Here is a 20,644-nt window from a genome sequence, read left to right as displayed (position 1 = left end):
TAAAAATACCATAAAGAGGTTCTGACTACTACCTAAGGCACTTACTACTTACAATATAAACTACTGAAAAAGACGACACTGAATACTTTTCTTGAATCCATTCGTAACAGTTTAATTGAAAGTATTCAGGAATCAATAGATGTGACTTACTGTTTATGCTGCCATTCAAGGCAGGGCAGTGACTTGCACACCTGGCCTCCTATCAGTATCATCTTGGAAAACTGATGCAGTAAGTCCCTGCTCCCCTTCAAACCTAACGAGGCCATCCCCTCCACCCTAACCTCTCCTGTGATTCTACGTAGTTAGTCTTGGCATAATCCAACATTTGGGATGACTAAAAGGACCAGGTTAAAGGAAGACAGTTGTCATCAGGCTTCTACAGGTCCTACCTCATAAACTGGAATCCAGTAAAAAAAAAAAAAATGTTGAATCCTTAGCACTAAATGGTAAGTGAGTAGTGTGACTGGGAAACAACTCTAGCATTAACAAATCAAACAAAGGGAGCCTTGCTGCCCCCCTCCGTGAAAGCCAGCACCCTTGCTGACCCTGGAGGGCCTCTGGCACAGACCTAGAGGAAGGCAGACAGCAGCACAGGGTGGGGGCCCGCAGCTCAGTAAGTGACTGTTTCCACACCATTTCTCTCCATCTCAATTTTCCCACTCTCATTCCACCTTTTCCAACTCTGCCTTTTGCCATTCTCTCTTATCCCCTTCTCTTTCCTCGCTTTTCTCACTTCCTCTCTTTTCCTTCTTTTTTTTTTTTTTTTTTTGACCATTCACCGATATCATTCTCTTCTTCTCTGCTTTCTCTTCCTCACATAATATAAGCGAATACTGGAGCTATAGTACATATCAGAGAACACTGAGCCTAAGGAGACAACAGGGCAAACAGAACTTCCACAGTGGCGCCGATGTGACCTGACATAGGCCTTGCAGGGCGTCTTCAAGCCGTTATCTGAGTCTCATGACTTCCGGGTCTCAGGAGGTTGGAAGGGCACACTGATTATTTACCAACCCAAGGCACAGACAGGTTATGCCCAGGGTCCCTAACCCGCAAGAGTATGCAGATTCAGCTCACATTCTCTTTCCTTTGCACCAGTAACATGGGACTGAAGGCAACAGTAAGCTGTAATATTATTTCAGGCTCTAAAGTGTCGAAAGATAACTGGGTTACCTAATATATTCGGAACTACTCTTAATAGGGAAAACAAAAAGTATGTATTTTCTTAAAATGTAAATCACAATATATATTTCTAAAAGTTTTCCAAGTTCTTCTAAGATGACTACTTCACACAAATAAAAGTTTTACTGCATTATAGTCATTCCACTTTGGTAATACTGTAGCCCAGAGAGAGTTCTGAGGTCAGAATTGTTCTAACACATAGACTCAAAGAATATATGATGTAATTTATATAAACTGCATAGATATACTGTTTTATGAAAAGAAATTTAATATTCTCTACGTTGTTCTATAATTTAACCTCATTAACGTTGAGTGCTACATTTCTTGTAAATTCTCAAGGAAAGAAGTTACCTTATCTAAATTCAGAAAACTCATTTTCATATTTTTATGAACTTTCTGTGATATCCTAAATTTTAGGTAAAAAATAGTCTTTAAGTGCAAAACCTTCACCATAATCCTACTTGTAGTAAAATGCCCAATTAGGCCAGATCTGAATAAACCAGATGAAGAATCTCCCAAATGATGGACAATGTGCAGAGTGCATGAGTGCGTGACGGTGTAAACGTCACAACATGGGTGAGATCACAGTATACAGTCCAGCTGGATTAAGCTATGACCACACTCTACAGAGTCCCAGTCAATCGCATCAGAGCTAAAGGGGCTGAGATTCTGTGTTCAGTGAGGAACTCAAATCTAAGGAACTTGCTTAGGAGATAAATTTCTATCTTATCCATAACCCCAAGTACTTCCTCTAATATTTCAAATCACAATTATAATCCACTAACTGTGCCAAGAATTGTAATATTCTAATTTCAACCTTCAAGTTGGCAAAATGATTTCCAGTGGTTCCAAAACTAGCTGACATTGCAATCAGCTGAGATGCTTATTAAAAATAGAATCATAATGTCACTTACTTTTGCACCCTGCTTCTAACAGTGGGGACAATCAGGGTGGTTTGCTTAGGGACTGGAGATTCATGTAGTATGGAGGAGGAACGATGTCACTGGAGCTAACAAAGCATCCATGGCAGTGAAGTAACATGCTGTCTGGGATTTTCTTTTCATCGGGAAAAACGGCACCACTTCTCTCTACTTCCATGTAATTTTTAAAATCTCCTCTTAATAAGAAATGTTTGTAGATCTCACCCTAGACACAGGGGATCGGAGTCCTCAAAGGTGAAGCCCAGGAATCCGATCTCACCCACCCACCCACACACTCCACCCCCACCCCCAAGAGTCGAATACAGCCCGGGAGGCAATGGTCTTATCTGGGGACCATTAAAAACAGCCTTCTATATACCCCCCAAACGTACATTAGACAGTGGTCAAGAACACTAGGAGAAGTAATATTTTTCATATTTTCAACACTAAACAAATAGCTGTCTTAAGTTTGTCTTAAGTGATACTCTAAAAAGAAAAACATTCACACTGACCCAATCAAAACTACTTTTTCTATAGTCAGAGGTAATGATTTCCTAAATCAAAATCACCTATGAATGTTGTCTAATTTATTTAAAGTAAGGCTCTAAATATATATGCTTCTTCAAAAATATCTTGCAAAGTTATTTTGAGGTAGAAGAAAAAAAGTTGAAATGAGCACTTTTTCCTGCTCCATTGTACTAAAATTACTGTTCACAGAAAGTATACAGCTACACATTTTGGTCTATCACATTTCCATCATCATGTATGTGTATTATTTAGGTTTTCACGTTATTATCCGCATTTTTGTCTTCCAGAATGCCCAGTAAAGCTGAAAATTTTCATTTAAAGTCATAAAAAATTTCCCAAAATTTATGTTTAACAATCTTAGATCCAAGTTTGGCAAGACAGGTTTAGCATATACAAATGAAAATACTACATTTCACAGGTATACAGACAGAGACTAAAATGCCACAATTTTCACTGTTTTCCTTCTTTCTTATACAGGTCCATTTTAAACGTGCAGTTTACTTTTAATGTAACAATAATTTTAAATATGATTGTCACAAAAAGATTTGAAAACGGAGATGAAATCTAAAGGCACACTATAGATTGTCAATGGTTACATCACATTTCTTTAGAAACAGAACCTTTTCTGCTCCTGTAAACGTTTTCTCACACATTTAAAGTGAGGTTAGTGCTGACGTGGAATTATTGCTATACTCACAGTTTGAGTGTTCCCACTGCATATGAGGTACATCTCCATCCACACACCCTACTGTTCTCACTCCCTTGAGAATAAGAGTCAACCAGAGTCTGTAGGCTACAACCAGTCAATATTTTTCATAGGTACTAGAATGACAGTGAGTAACATTGCAAATCAGAGATGAAAAAATGTCTTCTTGTTGGACTCCAAGACTTTAATTTATTCTTCATTAAATGAATATACTGCTTATTTAACTTCTTCAAGAAAAAAAATATTATGTTGAAGATGAGTAATTCCTTCCTGAACATTTCATCCAAGACTATTCCTTCACACGTATCCTCCAATATTTTGTGGTTTAATTCATTTGATTTAGTGATCTCCAAGAATCACCTTTCCTTTGGTGGTCTATCATAACGAGCTTGTATGCTTTTGGTTAACTGTTTAATAAATATTTTGTAAAGTTTTCCGCAGTATGTATGCACTGTCTTTTGCAATTCCAGTTCTAGAGGTTTTAATAAGGAACGGATGTGGTTATCTTCAAAAGAACACTAGAGAAAGGCAATAAAAAGACAAATACATATATGTAATTAATTTCAAATAACTTCAATCAATTTAATACTGTCAACCTTCACTTAACATCTCACAAAAAGCATATGCTCAACAAATATTTTCAGTGAATTAAACAGAACTACGGTCTCACATTTTGGAGGAGGAAGGAAGGAATGGCGAATCACTGAGGTACCAAGGGAAGTTTTCACAGACAAGATAATGGAAGCAGGGCGTTCCAAGCCAAGGCAAAAGCTCTTACATGTTCAAGGGCAGAGAGGGCCCAGAGATACCTACTGCTGTGAGACAAGGACTGAAAGCTCTGAAACTAATAAAAGCCCCAAATCACTCTGATAATAGTGTTGAGGCTGAACTGGAAAGGAATGAAATAGTGGCATGGAGTGGCAGGAATGCAAATGATAGCACAGTTCTGTATTTCCCAAAGAACCCTAACTGCACAAACGGATCCCAAAGATAAATATACTTGAGAACTGCTAAATATTATACTCTTCATGGGGATTCTCACTGGCACAGGAAAAACTCTAAAAAGTAAAACTAAATACATCTGTTGAATGTTGTTTGGTACACTAGCTCCAAACTATATTTCTAACTAGTCCTTTGTTACTGTAAAAAAAATATATACACACATATATATCTCCATATCCATATCCCAAGAAATATATTTTAGAAGACAATGTGGTAGTGGTTAAGTTGTGATTCTAGTATGTTCAGACAGGTATATTTTTTAATTAGCATTTGAAACTAGGAAAATTTTCAGTTAGAAAGCTGGATGGGGCTTGCAAATAGAATATTTGATGCGAAAGTCTGAAGTCAGTGAGAAATGCAAGATCCCACTGAATGTTCAGAACCTGTGATCTCGGGGGGCTGCAGAATGACCTGAGGTTATCCCTGAGCTTCACTATCAGACACCAGACACCAAGGGAGAGGAAATGAAAGCACCACTCAAATCACAATTAATTGTAAGTCTGCAGGAAGCCAAAGCCAATCAAGAGGTAAAGGATGAGCTTATGCTAATTTATTACCTGGATTTTTACAGTGTAGAGATGCCAGAACGGATCCTAAACCTTGGTATCCCTTGAGCTGAGAAAACGGTAAGCATTAACTGCACAAAAACCATTACTCTTGGGGTGATTTTTAAAACCCAATCACCTATACTGAAGATGAAAATCTAAAATTGTTTCAAAGACCAAAAGAAAAAAGAAAAACAGGGGTGAAGCTTAACTAAGAAGAATGTAATAAAAACTGTAACAGTCAGCAAGCACATAGGTATCTGGGGAAAACTACTGAACAATGGACTGATTTTAAAAAGGCTGCTTCCTGTTGATAACATTTCAGGCTCCACGCTAGCCTCACGCCAACCTTATGAAATAGGTAATGTAATCACCCCCATTTCCAATGAGACAACTAAGGCAAGGAGAGATAATTTTCCCACAAAGCTAGTAAGTGGCAAAGCCAGCATCCACCCCATCTACCCAGCTCCAAAACTCCAAGGGCTTTACCACCACAAAGCGCTGCCAAATCCAAATAAGCAAATAAAAGTGTGCCACGTCAGTTCCCAAAATCCTGTTGAAAGCTGACGCTCAGTTAACGGTGGGAACTGGAGAAAGTGCTGTGCTGTATATGGATACGCTATAGAAGAGATACACATTTGTTTGGGGTTAAAGTGGCAGCCAAGTTGAAGGAGGTAACATTTACATTCCCTTTTACCAAGTGACACTCTCCAGTAACATTTCAATGTGCACAAAAAACATACTTGGACAACTGTGGTTGAAAGGTGGGTAAGAATGAGAAGACCAAACTTTTCTTACTACACAACGACAATAAAATGAAAACATTATAAAGGTATTTTGGAAGTTAATTCCCAGGAGTAAGAAGTATTTCAGATTCATTTCATTCATTTTCATGGGATTTAAATGCCAGTGTTTGTGGTTAAAATTTTTTTCATCACTGACACAGTCTTTTGATGATTATTTTCCTGGAATAAAAATAGTGCCTCAGGAATTGAACTCCTTAGTCCACTATTTAACAAGTAAATTTGACCTTTAGGAAAGAAGATGAGCCCTGGATGGTATGGCTCAGTGGGTTGGGCATCATCCCGCAAAACCAAAGGGTCACTGGTTTGATTCCCAGTCAGGGCGCATGTCTGGGTTGTGGGCCAGGTCCCTGGTTGGGGATGTACAAAGGCAACCAATTGATGTCTCTCTCCCTCTTTCCTCCCTCCTGTCTCTCTAAAAATAAATATTTTTTAAAAGATGATAAATTACCAAAATTTCCACTGATATGAGTATAGCCTGAAGTCACTGCATTCTCCCATTCACACAGTGTGCAATGCCCACGGCTGTGCAGGGCATAGCTAGCATCTGGGTGTTTTCCTTTTCCCAGAGGTCATACTGCCCTCACTTGACAGCAAGGCTTCTTTCCACACTGCATGCTGTGCCCGACTCATCTTCACCTGCCTGGTGCTCATCCTTACAGCTCAGTTCAAATGTCAGCTCCTCTGAGAAGCCTCTCCGCTGTTCACCACCCTCCCCCATCACTGGCCCAGCACCCAGTACACACACTTTTAGGAAGGTCTGCCTCTGTATGTAAAACTGTCAGTTGAAAGGCAGCAAATAAATAGTGAGGCTATGGTGACAATTAGATAATTCAAGGCATTTTCAAAGAACAACATGTTTTTAAAATATGGCAGAATGGCAGTTCAATCCAACGAATGCTGGGTGCAACTATATTTAAGAAGGTAGAGTAAGAGGTACACACTCAAGACTCCCTTGCAGAGACAGCTATGCAAATATGAGTGGGGTGTGAAGTAAACCAAAATTAACATAGAAATACCAAGAAATGTAATAATTCAGGAAGCACATCAAAGTATCTTTCTTATACAGCAACAAAATATTACATTCCCACTTTGAATTTGTAATTTTTAATCTTAGTATTTTTATTCACTCAACAACTAATATTTAACAAATATATATGGACTGTAAAAACTGATTTGCTGGCAGACACAGCCATGCACTTACAGTTTAAAAATGATTCGCATCCTTTATAATTTATATTGTTCACTGTATTCGATGGCTATGAGTAAGTGCCTGAAACTTGCATAAATACCTTTGTCTGAATGTAATTCTTTTAAAAATTATACCTCTCACTGAATTATACATAAGAAAAGATAAAAATGCTAAACCAAAAGCACCATAAAAGGCTGATTAACTTCATAAATGGGAGTTACTGCAGACCCAAAACAAACAGAAAAAATCATTAATTTAGTATTGAGATCCTTTTAAAAGATTTATTTTTTAAAAAATTGAGTGTAATTAATCAGCTTAAAACTATTACTCAGCTTTTTAAAGGTTTATAAAAGATCAAATAAATTAGCAAGATTTAATTCTTCAATAATGGATTTTTAATGCTCAAAGGAAACAAATTGCATTTTTATAAGAATGCATTTCTTTTGTGTCCTGAAAAGTCTCAGAACCCCTAACAGTACTTCTCTTCATTTTTATCACCTTTCGAAAGCCCTTGAAAAAGCATCATTTAAATATGATATTGATTTCTGAATCTACATTAAATGAACATCAACACTAACTTTTATATTCTTCAATGAGTACAGCTGTGTCATGTCACAGTGGGTTACTAGACCACTGTGGTAAGTATTTTTATCCTCATGCCTATTAATTAGGCTGTATTAGACCAGAGGTTTTCGGTCACTGGAAATTAATTAGAATGAGAATCCAGCCAATAGGGACATCAGCTCTTCGGACCCCCACAGGAAAACCAAACTAGCACTCCTAGTATTTGCTTATATTTTGTCTTCACATCCATGTAAGATAAGGCACAGTCCAGCCTAAAAGAGAGCAGAACTACATGAGAGGGAAGTGGTCACATATACATCTCCCCAGGTATCAGTGAACCAGCTTCACGCATAGCAAGTGACGCAGCTCAGTAAACAAAATCATAAATTCAATCCTTATTTGAATTTGCCCCAAGTCTTGGTCCCCAACATATTCAGAGACCTGGTTTCATGCATCAATCTAAAGCAGGGTTATCTAACCTTTTGGCATCTCTGGGCACACCGGAAGAAGAAGAGTTGTCTTGGCCACACATTAAATACACAAACGCTAAAAAACTGATGAGCAAAAAAAAAGGTCCGTGCACAATTTTCACGATATCCGCCACCAGAGGTAAGCAAAAAAGTCTTCACATAATAATCCTAACTGTGCAGCGGCCCTTTCGATAATCTTTTAAAATCGTCAGGCAGGTACCAAGTTTGTGATCACTAATATAGAAAATGTACATATATAAAAGTATAAAACTTAGTAATAAAACCAAGTAACGTTTTAAATAAATTTACCATTTTGTGTTGGGCCACACTCACAGCCATCATGGGCCGCAGGCAGCCCGCAGGTTAGACACCCCTGATGTAGAGTTATGTGAAGTGTAACCAACGCGCCCTCATCAAACCACCGTAATTACACAGAGAGGACTGTGAGAACAAGAAAAAAAAAACAGAACAGCTATCTAGGGCAGTGGTGGGGGGAGGGGCAATATAATTTCCCCCCACAAACTCAATGAAAGCAAATGCTGAAACACAAGTAAACCCCATTTACAAAGGCAACGAAGAAGATAAAACACTTAGGCATAAACTCAATATATGTTCAAAATCTATATAAAGAAAACTATTAAGACATTCCTGAAAAACACAATGAAAAGACAGCCCTTGTTCTTAAGATGTCTCAACAGCATGAAAATGTCAGCAGCCCCTAATATATGAAGCTGATACACTCCCAATAAAAATACCAACAAGATTTTTATGTAGTTAAATGAGCTGGTATTTGTGGAAAAATAAATATACAAGATTTAGGAACACTCTGAGAAGGACAAGCTATGAAGAAGTGGCCCTCCCAGATAATGAAACACAGCATAAAGCCTTAAGGAGTGAAACAGTGTAATGATATTAGTGTACAAATGAACAGACTGGTAAATCAGAAAATCCAGAAATTACAAATGCAACTTCAATATATGATAAGGTCAGTATCTCAAGTCTTCGGGTTAAAGATAGACTTTTAAATAAATGGTGCTGGGACAAGACTGCCATTTGGAAAAAGATCAAATTAGATCTATTCCTCACCCAATACAAGAGTAAATTCCAAATTGAGCAAAGGACTAAATGTAATAAATGAAATAATACATAGGTGAATTCTTCAATAACCTGAGTGTAGTTAGGAAAGGACTTTCTAATTATGCATTTAAAAAAAAAAAAGGCTGATAAACTTGATTACACAAATTTTTTTTAAAAATCAGATTGAGCCCTGACAGTGTGGCTCAGTTGGTTGGGGGCATCATCCCACAAAACAAAAGGTCAATGGTTCAATTTTCAGTGAGGGCACCTGCCTGGGTTGCCTTGCCGGGTTGGTCCCCAGACGGGGCCTGGAAGGCAACTGATAGATGTTTCCCCTTCACAACGATGTTTCTCTCCTTTTATTTTTCCTTCCCTTCCCCTCTCTCTAAACATAAATAAATAAAATCTTTAAATAAAATCCAGATTAAATGGCAAAAAATGCCACAAAATTAAAACTGGGAGAAAAATATTATAGCAGAAATTGCAGATAAAGGACTGATATTCCTGATATACAAAGAACTTGCAACGGCTGTCGGGGGTGGGGGTGGGGGGGAGTAATGACCAAAACATCTTCACGGTGACTCTGCAAATATGCTAAATGATCACTTTAAATGGATGAACTTTGTGGTATATAAAATATGTATCAATCAAGTTATTTTTAAAACATTATAAAAAGGTGAAAGAGCTGAAAGAAAATTCACCAAAAAAGATATAAAAAATGGCTCTTTAACACATAAAAAGATGTTCACCTCACTCATATGAGAAATACAAATTAAAACTAAACTAAGATGCCATTTCTCACTCATCTAAAAGACAAAATTTTAAAAGCCCGATAGAACCCTCCACTGAGGGGGCTGTGGAAGACAGGCCCCCTCATAAATGATGGGCGGGCATGCGACAATCCCTCCGCAGGTGAAGCAGGCATTACCATCAATCCATCAACCTCACCTCCAGGAATTTACCGAGTCACATCTCCCAACAATACAAATACACATATGGCACAGTTCTGCACTGCTCTATCATTTGTAATTCCAATTGTTAGAAAACTAACAACATATTCAAATACGAGACAAGCTGAATAACCTTTGGCATATAAATGAAATGGAGTATCATACAGCTATAAAAAATGAGAAAGATATATATAAATGCATGCACTTCCTGAATATTTTAATTAAAAAAATTACAGAGCAAAAATATATAAACTATATGCTACATTTTGTTTAAGAAGAGGGGAGTTATAAAACATACACGTATCTGCTCATGTGCATAGGAAGGACAAACCGGAAAACCTATGGAGTGGGGTGGGGGGTGGAAAGAGGTGGGCAAGGAGTGACAGTTTGACCCTAAGTAAACCCTTACATAGTTTGACTTTTTGAAGTCTATTAACACTCCGCATATCAAATGAAAGTTAAATCAACAGGGACAGGGAAAAAATACTTAAAACTAAAAGCATACTGAAATAAATGAATCCAAATGTATTCAAAATGAAGAAAATTAACTTCACTGAAAGGGAGGATAAAAGAACTAATCCAAGTAACTTCTGAGCACAATTATTGAGTGCACACCTCGTCCTGGGGCATGGGAGGGGAAGATAAAGGTCTGGAAATAATCCTTAACTCTTCTGAATAGGTTGGTTTTTTCTGAAGTGGGGAGTAGAGATAAAGGTTATGAATAGAGCATTTTCAAATGATTTTAGATGTATTGTAGGATTAAGCAAATGAGGAAATATTTCATGTTAGGAGCCGGGATTCTAACTATAGAAGGAGATAAAACACAAAAACACAGAATAGAACATGGCAAGGAAGGGCCTTGGGGGAACAGAAATAGGGGCACTGGTGTGGGCGCATTATTGTAAGAGTGTGTGTTTATATTTCCTAGCTCTGTTACTGAAAGGTCTAAGAAGTAAAGACCCCCTTACAGCAATAAGCATGCCTAGCACCTGAAGCTTACCAAAAGGAACAAGCCTCCTTTGACATATAATTAATTTCAGGGCTACGGTAGGGAAAGCATATCAAGATAAGCCTGGAATAATTTGTTGTCGCAAATAATGAATTACTCAAAAGAATGATGTGAATTACTCAAAATATTGATGGGAATATGTCAAAAGGGCACAAGAGGTGGTAGGCAAAAGGGGCTCCCGATGGCCAAATTTTGAACATAAATAAAAGGGAATAATGCATTATAAATCATCAGAAAAAGTACATACTGACTTCACACCAATAATGTATAAATCAGTAGGTGGGCACAAAGGGAGTGAGCGCGGAGTGCCAGAGCTGTATGCGGGAGGAGAGCTGGGCGCTCACCACCTTGCAACCACCACAGTGAAGACTTGCAGCAACGCGCTCTAAACCTACCGTGGGCATTCTGATGAGGAGGGTATCTATATGATTTAAGAGTCTCCCCGTAAACTGTTTACAAGAGGAAAAGTAACTATACAGTGGGTAAACTGAACAACATTTTGACTGAGGGATTAAAACCGACGTCACCGATGAGACACAAGCACACAGAAGTGAGTGTGCCTGTGCTACCCTGAGAAGAGCGCAAATTCACTTCCACGGTATGCCGGCCAGGAGGGCGTGCCCTCAACCTAGTCGTAAGAAAACGTCACAGGAGCCAATATGAAGAACATTCTAATAATAAAAGGGGTTAAGGGGCTCTATTCTCCCCAAAATGCCAATGCCAGAGAAGACGAAGAAAGACTGAGAAACTGTTCTGAGGTAAAGAAGAGTAAAGCCACGAGGATGGTAAAGTATCGTATCAACAGTAAGTTTCCTGACTCTGATATCTGTACTGAGGGTAATAGGAAAATGCCCTTATTCTCAGTGAAAACACACAAGTTATTAGGGTGAAAACACATGATGTATTCCACTTACAGTCAAATGGCTCAGAAAAAAATGTATTACAAAGAGAACCAATGATAAAGCGAACGGGGTAAAATGTGAACACGCACATCTACTTCCAGCAGTAAAGGACATGGAAATTCCTTGTACTGTTCTCACCAATTCTCTGTAAGCCTGCAAGTATTTCCACATAAAAACTTTTTAAGAACGCTTACATTTCTCAGTGCTTCATAAACAGCTCTAAATGCTGGTTGCTTATCATCATGGTAAACACCTCTGTTCCCATGAAGAACAAAGATTCCTTCTTCTTCTGCTTCTAGGCAATTACTTCCATAAATACAATGATCTGGCCGATAATTCCATTGACACGGAAAAACGAAAAGGCTTTCTATGTGAAGAAAGACAAAACAATGAAGTAGCAACCATAATTCCACAGAATTCGTATTTTGCAACAATTTTAGTTTAAAAATACAGGCCTTACAGAATAAAATTTAAAATAGTAAATTAAAATAGGTTTAGCATTTACATCTCTTCCTACTAAGTCAATATTCAAGAAAAGTTTTATTGTCTTTAACACAGTGATCACTTATAAGCCAAAATCAAATAAATGTTTCCTCACTTTGACTAAATACTGTAATTTTTTTTTTACAAATGCAAAGACTTAAAGTAATTACAATGGGTACCTGGATTATGAAAAAATATGATATTCAGCAGATCCTGGTCGCCCCACGTGATATTCAGTTTGTATTTTCTGAGCAGTGGCATCAGGACGTCTCCCCACCGGAGTCGTGCAGGGGTCATGTCGTTCTGTTGGTAAACACAGTGAGGAGATCCTCAGGCGCCACGACGGCAGCACAATGACAGGTCCCCGTTCTTCCCTCAGCAATCATTACAGAGCAACGAGAATAAATATAAACTTTGTTATGACATCCAGTGACTCTAACGTGAACCCTAAATGTGAGTGAGGCTGCCCAGCCGCAGTGGGGAAGATAGAAGGAGCTACCTGAAGCTGCATGGAAAGTGGCAACACTAATAAAGTTGGGAAAGAAATGTAAAGTAGGAAATGGATACGTCTTATGACTGTGACCTCATCTTAAAATGCAGAGCATTTTAGTATCCACGTCATACGTCTAGACAAAGTACCTGTCTTTGTCTATGTCACCGAGTTATAGAGGATTAAATCTGTCACTACACAATTAAAAGGTACTTCTAACAGTACCTGACACATGGGGCATCGCAGTTAGCTTCTACTATTCTTGCCATGATTACTATTATTCTTAGACTGATCTGCTAATCTTTTATAATTGGCATTTCAAAGAGATCATTTGGAACTGCTATTATCAAAAACAGATACTGGCACTTGGTTGTAGCATCCTCCCGTACACCAAAGCGTTCCGGGTTCAATCCCTAGTCAGGGCACATACCTAGGTTGTGGGTTCAGTCTCCAGTTGGGGTGCACATGAGAGGTACTTGTATTGATGCTTCTTTCTCACATCAATGTTACTATTTGTTTCTTTGTTTCTGTTTTTCTTTCTCTCTCTCTCTCCCTCTCTCTCTCCTTCTCTCTCTCTCCCCACCCCCTTCCCCTTCCCACTCTCCCCATCTTGCTCTCTCTCTAAAATCAGTAAATATATCCTTGGGTGAGAATTAAAAAAAAAAAAAAAGGTACTGAATTTCATCAGTTGCCTTTTCAGCATCATAGATTATTTTAACACACAAATACCTAAGTAAACAACAGCATTGAAAGAGTGCTCTGGATCATAGGAATCTGGAGTGTGAAAAGATGGAGTTGAACAGTAAGCTTCTTACACCTCTTTGAATCTTTTAAACTCTCCAGACTCAAACCAGTATTCCTCAAAGTGCAGTGTGCAGCACGCCAATCAGTGAATTTTTTATGCCCTCTACGAGGCTAAGTACAGAAAGTAAGAGGAAGATTTAAACACTTTTATAGCAATTTAACAGAATAATTTTATGTCTACTTGATCTAGTATTTTTCTACTAACTTATTTACAACATTTTTAGAAAAGTATCAGCTCATTACAGATTGTAAATTTTTTAAAAAATCACCCTTATTGGTGTGGCTTAGTGAATTGGGAGTTGTCTCATGTACCGCAAGGCCGCCTGGTCAGGGCAAATGCCTAGGTTGCAGGTTTGGTCCCTCACTGATGTTTCTGTCTCACATCGATGTTTCTCTCCCTTTCTTTCTTCCTCCCCCCTCCTTTCTCTCTATGAATAAATAATCGATCCTCCTCCAAAGTTTGAAAAACACTGCTATAGCTATACTAGGATACATAATAAACTCAATGTGGGTATAAACAATCTATCCTTGAAGAAAGAAAAAGAAAAGCTAGAATTCCTAAAAAATATATGCATTTAAACTAAATTTGATCTGCTATAATCGTATTATGATTGTGTGAAGTATGTCAGAATGCAGTAATCACAGTAATTATAAAATAATCAAAAGTCCCTCGTCCCCCCAAATCTGGAAAATGACTGCAACTAGTTTAAATTAAGAAAATAAGAAAATACTTCATGGAGGATGACTCTGAAATAAGTCACTGAATAGGTTAACAAAATGTCCTTAGAATCTGCAAAGGAAAATATGAATTGCACAAGGAAGAAGACCAGCAACATAGTTAACAGACGGGCCTGGTGGAACCGCTATACCACGCCACGGTCAAGTCCGCACTGGGTCCAATCTCTTCAAATGTGCACAGACAAGACAGACAGATTTATACACACACGTACATAAATATACTTATTCAAAGACCAATCAATTAATGCAAGATCCAATGTAGTCTTGAGGAGGGAAACTTAAAGGGGGGGGGAAAAAACCTTTGACTGGAAAAGAAAATACCACTAGAAAAATACTAGACAGGAAGCAACAACACTCGTATTATTTGTTGATAATGTAACCCAGAATATCGAAGACAACCAATGAAAATGAGAAATGAGTTTAGTGGAAAGCCATTGTATATAAAAGGAGTTCAAGTCAACAAAATTAGAGAAACCATCAAGTACAGAAAGAGTTCAAGGTTATGGACAAAAAAACCATTCGTAAAGGAGGAAAAAGAAATGGGTTAAAATTATATTAAAAGATTTTTATCCATTCTGGTAGCAGAGTCAGAAAAATACAAATTAAAATACGAGATATTTTTCAGCCATATAACTTCATGTTCATACTAGTACACACAAACAATAAAACCAAATTATCCATTCTCCACAATACCATACTTACATAGAAAACCGTGACACACTATGTGTATTTGACAAAAAGCAATTAATTATATATTGACTAAGGAAAAAAAGCAAGGTAAAGATGTATAAAAGGACCCCATATATAAGTGCTAATGTGCATGTGTATAAGTTGCAAATTAGATTTTTTAAAGGGTCTGAAGAATATGGTACCTAGCAAACTTTCTGTCATTTGGGCAAAGAAATGAAACAGGGGAGAGTGGTGTGTAATGAGGGAACTCTATACACAATGCAATGGTTTTTTAAGTTTACATACAATGAATTATGTACATTTTAATAAGTATGATTTAGTTTTGTAATTTAAGAAAACACAGGGATTTGGCAGTTTTAAGTACACAAAAGAATTTATTCATATTATTATTTATTAACTATATTATTTTCTAAAGATTTTATTATTTATTTATTTATTTATTTATTTTTAGAGAGAGGGGGAGGGAGAAAGAAAGGGAGAGAAACATCAATATATGGTTGCCTCTCACATGGCACCCTACTGGGGACCTGGCCTGAAACCCAGGCATGTGCCCTAACGGGGAATCGAATCAGCGATCCTTTGGTTCACAGCCAGTGCTCTATCCACTGAGCTACATCAGCCACGCTGCATTATTTTCTATTTGAACTGTACACCCACTTTTACCCACATCATACATAATTCTAATTTACTAATTTTAGCAAACCTACTACCAAAATGCACATGTATTATATTAAGATCAATCAGTTTCATTTTTAGAATTATGTATCTTTGGGAAACATATAGGATCATTACCATTATCAGTCCACCTTATAAATATAAGAATGACAGGTGGCTGTTCATATTATGTTCCAACAAGGCTGCAAACTCATCAATTTCCAAAGATTAGCTACTCCACTAATCTCTGAAAATTCTACCCCTTTTGGTAAGAGATTCGTTGATATTCTGTTCTCATAAGGTATAGTATATATAAACCAATAAAAGTTCTGTGTCGCATGCATCTTTCAAATACGTAAAAGCAACTACCATGTCCACCCCATGGTAAGTGTTCTCTTTCCCAACATTTTCAATAATTTATTAACGTCCTTGTTTCCAAAACTTTCATCTGTCTTTTGCTGTGATTATCTACTGAGTTGCCACTTTATGCCAGGTTCCATACTAAATATTGAGAATACGAAGTGAACAAAAGTCACTTCCTGTTCTCAATAGGAGGAGAAAAATGACAAAAATTACTCTGCAAAGTAATATATGGCAGGACGTGAACAGGTACAGTAAACATAGAAGGAAAGGATTCTCAAGATGCCTTATTTATATTCTTTGGTTTTTCTCTAATAAATAGAAAAAAAGTTAAGAAATATCCTAACAGGGATTCAATACTACACAAACAATAACACAAAATGCAAAGCAATAGTTTAACCACTGTTACATCATCATCTATCAGGCATTATGGTGAAAAAAGAATAAAAAAATAGAAAATTTACTACTTTTTAAATTTTATTGTAGAGAGAGGGGAAGGGAGGGAGAAAGAGAGGGAAACATCAATGTGAGAGAGAAACACTGATTGCCCCTCGTTACGCACCCCAACCAGGTACTGAACACACAACCCAGGCATGTGCCCTGACTGGGAATAGAACCTGTGACCTTTTGGTCCACAGGACAACAATCCAACCAACTGAGCCACACTGGCTGGGGCAGAATCTTTACTACTTTTAATATATATAACTATGATACATCAGGTTAGAACTGAAGAGTCATGAGTGGTACAAATTGGGAGATAGCAAAGCAGTAAGAATTTAAAGCATGGCCATTACCCTAAATGGGTAGTCTTATAACTCTTCATGTGGTAAGAACTGTGGGACAATATTCATGGATCTGTATGAAATAGTTTGGAAAGTTATTACAAGTAATTTATCACGAGAGCTCTAAAATTAAAGATCTGTGCCAGAAATTGTAAAATAAGGAAAAAACAAAGCAATGTTTGCTACAGATACAGCCTGGAAAGCAATCAGGAAAACAAAGATTATGAAAAAGGAATTAAAAACTCAGCAAATTTCATGGAAGCATCTCAGAATTCATAATTGTAATAACATTTGAACACAAAGCCAATTTGCCTTGTTCCCAGTGAGCAAGAAGAGGATTGTCTGGAACACAAGAGACAGTAGGTATGAAGCAAACTGTACCTACAGAGTTAATGCACAATCATGCCGCCTATAGTTTTCTTCATTACGTCATTAATGCATAGAAGAAAACAAAAGTTTGAAAGTTTAAAAATTATTTTAAGTTCCATAAATACATCTCCAGATGGTTTAAAATATGCCACAGATGAAAAGAGAAAAGGGGAGAAACTATTAAAATATTTAAGAATGATATTTAAATAAGTAAAAAGTTAGTAAAAATAATCATAGTTTTAACTATATAGCTGCATTTAGAAATTTTTTAAAAATTGAACAAGGGTGTTACACTAAATTATCTCTAAGGTTCTTTGCAACACTAAGTTTCTCATAACTGTGAATTTCAAATGAAGGGTTACTGAGAAGTCACATTATTCCTTAGCAGATAATCTTATAGCACCATCTTCTGGTACACTATTACTGTGCATAGAAAATGGAAAAAAACTCACAGTTTTACACCTTATTTAGTAAATTTACAGTATGCGAAATTTCAAAACTAAAGATATATTAACAAGTTGGGTAACTGAAGAAAGATGTTTACTGTTAAGCAAGAACACAGGTTACACCAGCCTTATTAATGCATTCAACTGTGGGAGACAAAGGTAAAATGAAATCAAGTTTTCAGAAAGGTTCAGAAAATGGAAAAGCTTTATTAAACAAAAAAAAAGCTTAGGTTTACTAGGTCTCCAGAAGATAACAGCGATGGGCACAAACAGTCTGTCTGTACTGAGTGCACCACTTCGCCAAGGCTGAAATGTCAGGGTGTGGATGGTGACAGCAACAAGCAGCACTGCTGCCTACACCAAAGAGGAACAACTGTAATGAAGGCAAGATTTAAATCACACACGTAAAAAGGGGTAGAAAGTAACAACGTAAAGTCTGTTCAACTAGAAGCTGTAAGAAAACTATCTGACATATATGTATACAAACATACATATGAGATCTGTCCAGAAATATGCAGCCACGTAATATGAAAAATACATTTACTGAAGAAGATACAAGAAACACTGTACATATGACCATGACACCTCAGTCCCCTTCAAAGTAGGCAGGACCTTGGGACCTCACACACTTCTCCCAATCGCCATCAGCTGTCCCCTCATATTTTCTTGAATCTCTTCAATGGTCTGAAATCTCTTCCCTTTCAAAGGTGATTTTAGTTTTGGGAAAAGTCAGAAGTTGCAGGGTGCCCAATCTGGGCTGTAGGGGTGCTGAGTCACCTGGGTGATTGCATGTTTCGCCAAAACATTCTGCACAAGAAGTGACGCATGCGCAGAATGCATGGTTGTAATGAAGCTGCCAATCAGCAGTTGCCCATAGCTGCAGCCTTCTGAATCATCCGAATAGTTTCCGCAGAGAAATGTTCAAGCTTAAAGCAAAATTTGATGCAGATCTGTTGCTCTACACACTCAAGTACTTAGAATGTGACAGCCACACAGTACATGTGCTCATTCAACAGTGTCTACTGCCCCATTGACTAGTATGGTGAAGTCATCATTGTTCATGCACACGCATTCCAGTCCACTCTCCTTGACTGCCAGGTTACACTGATGTCACACAATGTATTAACAATGGCTGGATTGTTTCCGGACAGACCTTATATATATCATATCATGTAAGACATAATATCTCTTAATGTTTACTTTAGTCCTAACTAGATGCAAAGGGAGAAATAGTAAGTCTATATGGGTGTTTCAAAAGTCACTGTTTTTGGCTAACATTGGAGTGCTTACTATGTGCCATGCTCTGTACATTAACTATGTGTTAGTCACCATGCTAACTCATCCTCACAAATACTTATGACATAGGTACTCTTACCTTATCATCCTCATTTCACAAATGAGAAAACTAAAGCCCACAGATGTTCAAAACTTACCCAAGGTCCTAGAGTTTGAACCAAGCCAGCAGGATCCAGAGTCTTACACTCTTAACCACAACTCTTGGTGTTCCCACAAGATGTATCATACTTTAGACTCGAGTCCATGGCCGCATTAACCACAAAATGACAACTACTGCCTAGGAAGATGACATTCACTAGAGGGTATTATTTTACTTTACTGTAATGCTATCTGGTTTGAGCTACTGTAACGCTCTCATAAACAGAATACTAAGAGCACACATTTCTTCAAATATTTCACATAAATGGAAAAATTCTGAACAGTTCAACCTAGTTTTTAATAGAGCAAAATTAAATCAGAAACCAATGTGGAGGGAAAATAATGTTAACCAACTACCTCTATCAGTGACTTACCTTGAAATACTTCCTTCTCATTCTAGTCATGTTCATCAACATAACTCCAGAGTTTACTCCCGTTTTTCCGTAGTATGGATGTCTGGCAAAGCGGTTATACCATCCTATTCGAGGCTCTTCGTGTTCCGGTGCCATTGCAGCAATTTGTGTGGAATTAAATTTCTTCAGTAAAGACCAAATGTCATCAACAGGCCGTAAAAATAGGATATCGGTGTCGACATACAATAGTGAGTCCACTTCTTTCAGGATTAACTATGAATAGAGACATTTGAATCATTAACTATAATTCTATTTATTTAATATAAAATATAAGAGGATTTAATTACAAAGAAATACCTGAGAGATAATTTACATCAACTTATTTAAGTAATTTTTTCTCAATCTGTCATTTTTATAGCATATATGTATTACGTTAATCTTTATATTAACTTTTAGAGAAGAAAAGCTATAAAAACAAATTGGAACAAAAACTGTAATAATAAGAATAAAATAAAAGCAATGTTCTGATATTAGGGAGAAAATTTTAATGAAAAAAACCCCACTAACTTAGGTGAATTTCTATCTTGAATCTTAACTTCTTGAGGTAGATAAAGAAATAAACCAACACAAGTGAAGATCTTCTGAACTTGTCCCCTTGACTTGTAACACTAATGGCTGGTGCCTTTACATCATTTTGGTCCCAACTAGTAAATGGTAGAGTGAAAACTGGAACCCAGACTACCTAGCTCACTCAAGTCCATGCTCCTACTTGTGTGCCTAGCATATCAAAGGAAATGTGCACACACTCTGCAAGAGTAAAGACAAGACTTGTCTTGGAAGACAGACTGCTACGCTGTTACTTTCTGAGAGATGTTAAATCTCCGACATGTCTTGGAGGTTTAAGACATGTTGGAGGGATTTTCAAAGGTAATTTTTTTTTAAATTTCTGCCTTACCTATGAACTTTAGAATCTGACTTTTGCAAATTTAAATTTATTGCCAACCCTAATGTATTGGTAAGACTCAATAATTAGTTTAACCTAAACCTTTTTAGTTAAAAATATGAGAGTAAGAGCTTGATGCTGATTCTGCTCTGTTTCAAAGATGCTACCTCCTCCTATGGCTAAAGTTAAGCAATGACCTTAATGAGCAGTTGGAGGCTGAAATCACCCAATTCCCCCCACCAGCTGGT

At 37.3% G+C, this 20,644-nt stretch overlaps 1 protein-coding gene across 3 annotated transcripts in view; it reads right to left on the bottom strand.

Annotated features, from left to right (window-relative positions):
• Window positions 1–747: 747 nt before the first annotated feature.
• The window catches only part of GXYLT1 (glucoside xylosyltransferase 1), a 47,576-nt gene continuing 27,679 nt past the window's right edge, over window positions 748–20,644 (bottom strand). For all 3 annotated transcript variants that reach the window (XM_053921613.1, XM_053921615.1, XM_053921616.2), the window contains 4 exons: window positions 19,475–19,726; window positions 12,513–12,636; window positions 12,045–12,217; window positions 748–3,854 (listed from right to left, as the gene is read on the bottom strand). In XM_053921613.1, coding sequence (XP_053777588.1) covers window positions 3,693–3,854; window positions 12,045–12,217; window positions 12,513–12,636; window positions 19,475–19,726 — 711 coding nt within the window. In that variant the 3' untranslated portion in view covers window positions 748–3,692. The remainder of the gene's footprint in view (window positions 3,855–12,044; window positions 12,218–12,512; window positions 12,637–19,474; window positions 19,727–20,644) is intronic.

The sequence above is a fragment of the Desmodus rotundus genome, chromosome 3, assembly GCF_022682495.2.
Source record: "Desmodus rotundus isolate HL8 chromosome 3, HLdesRot8A.1, whole genome shotgun sequence".
NCBI classification, from domain to species: Eukaryota; Metazoa; Chordata; class Mammalia; order Chiroptera; family Phyllostomidae; genus Desmodus; species Desmodus rotundus.
The sequence above is the reverse complement of the archived record's forward strand: the minus strand, read 5'-3'. Positions and strand labels throughout refer to the sequence as shown.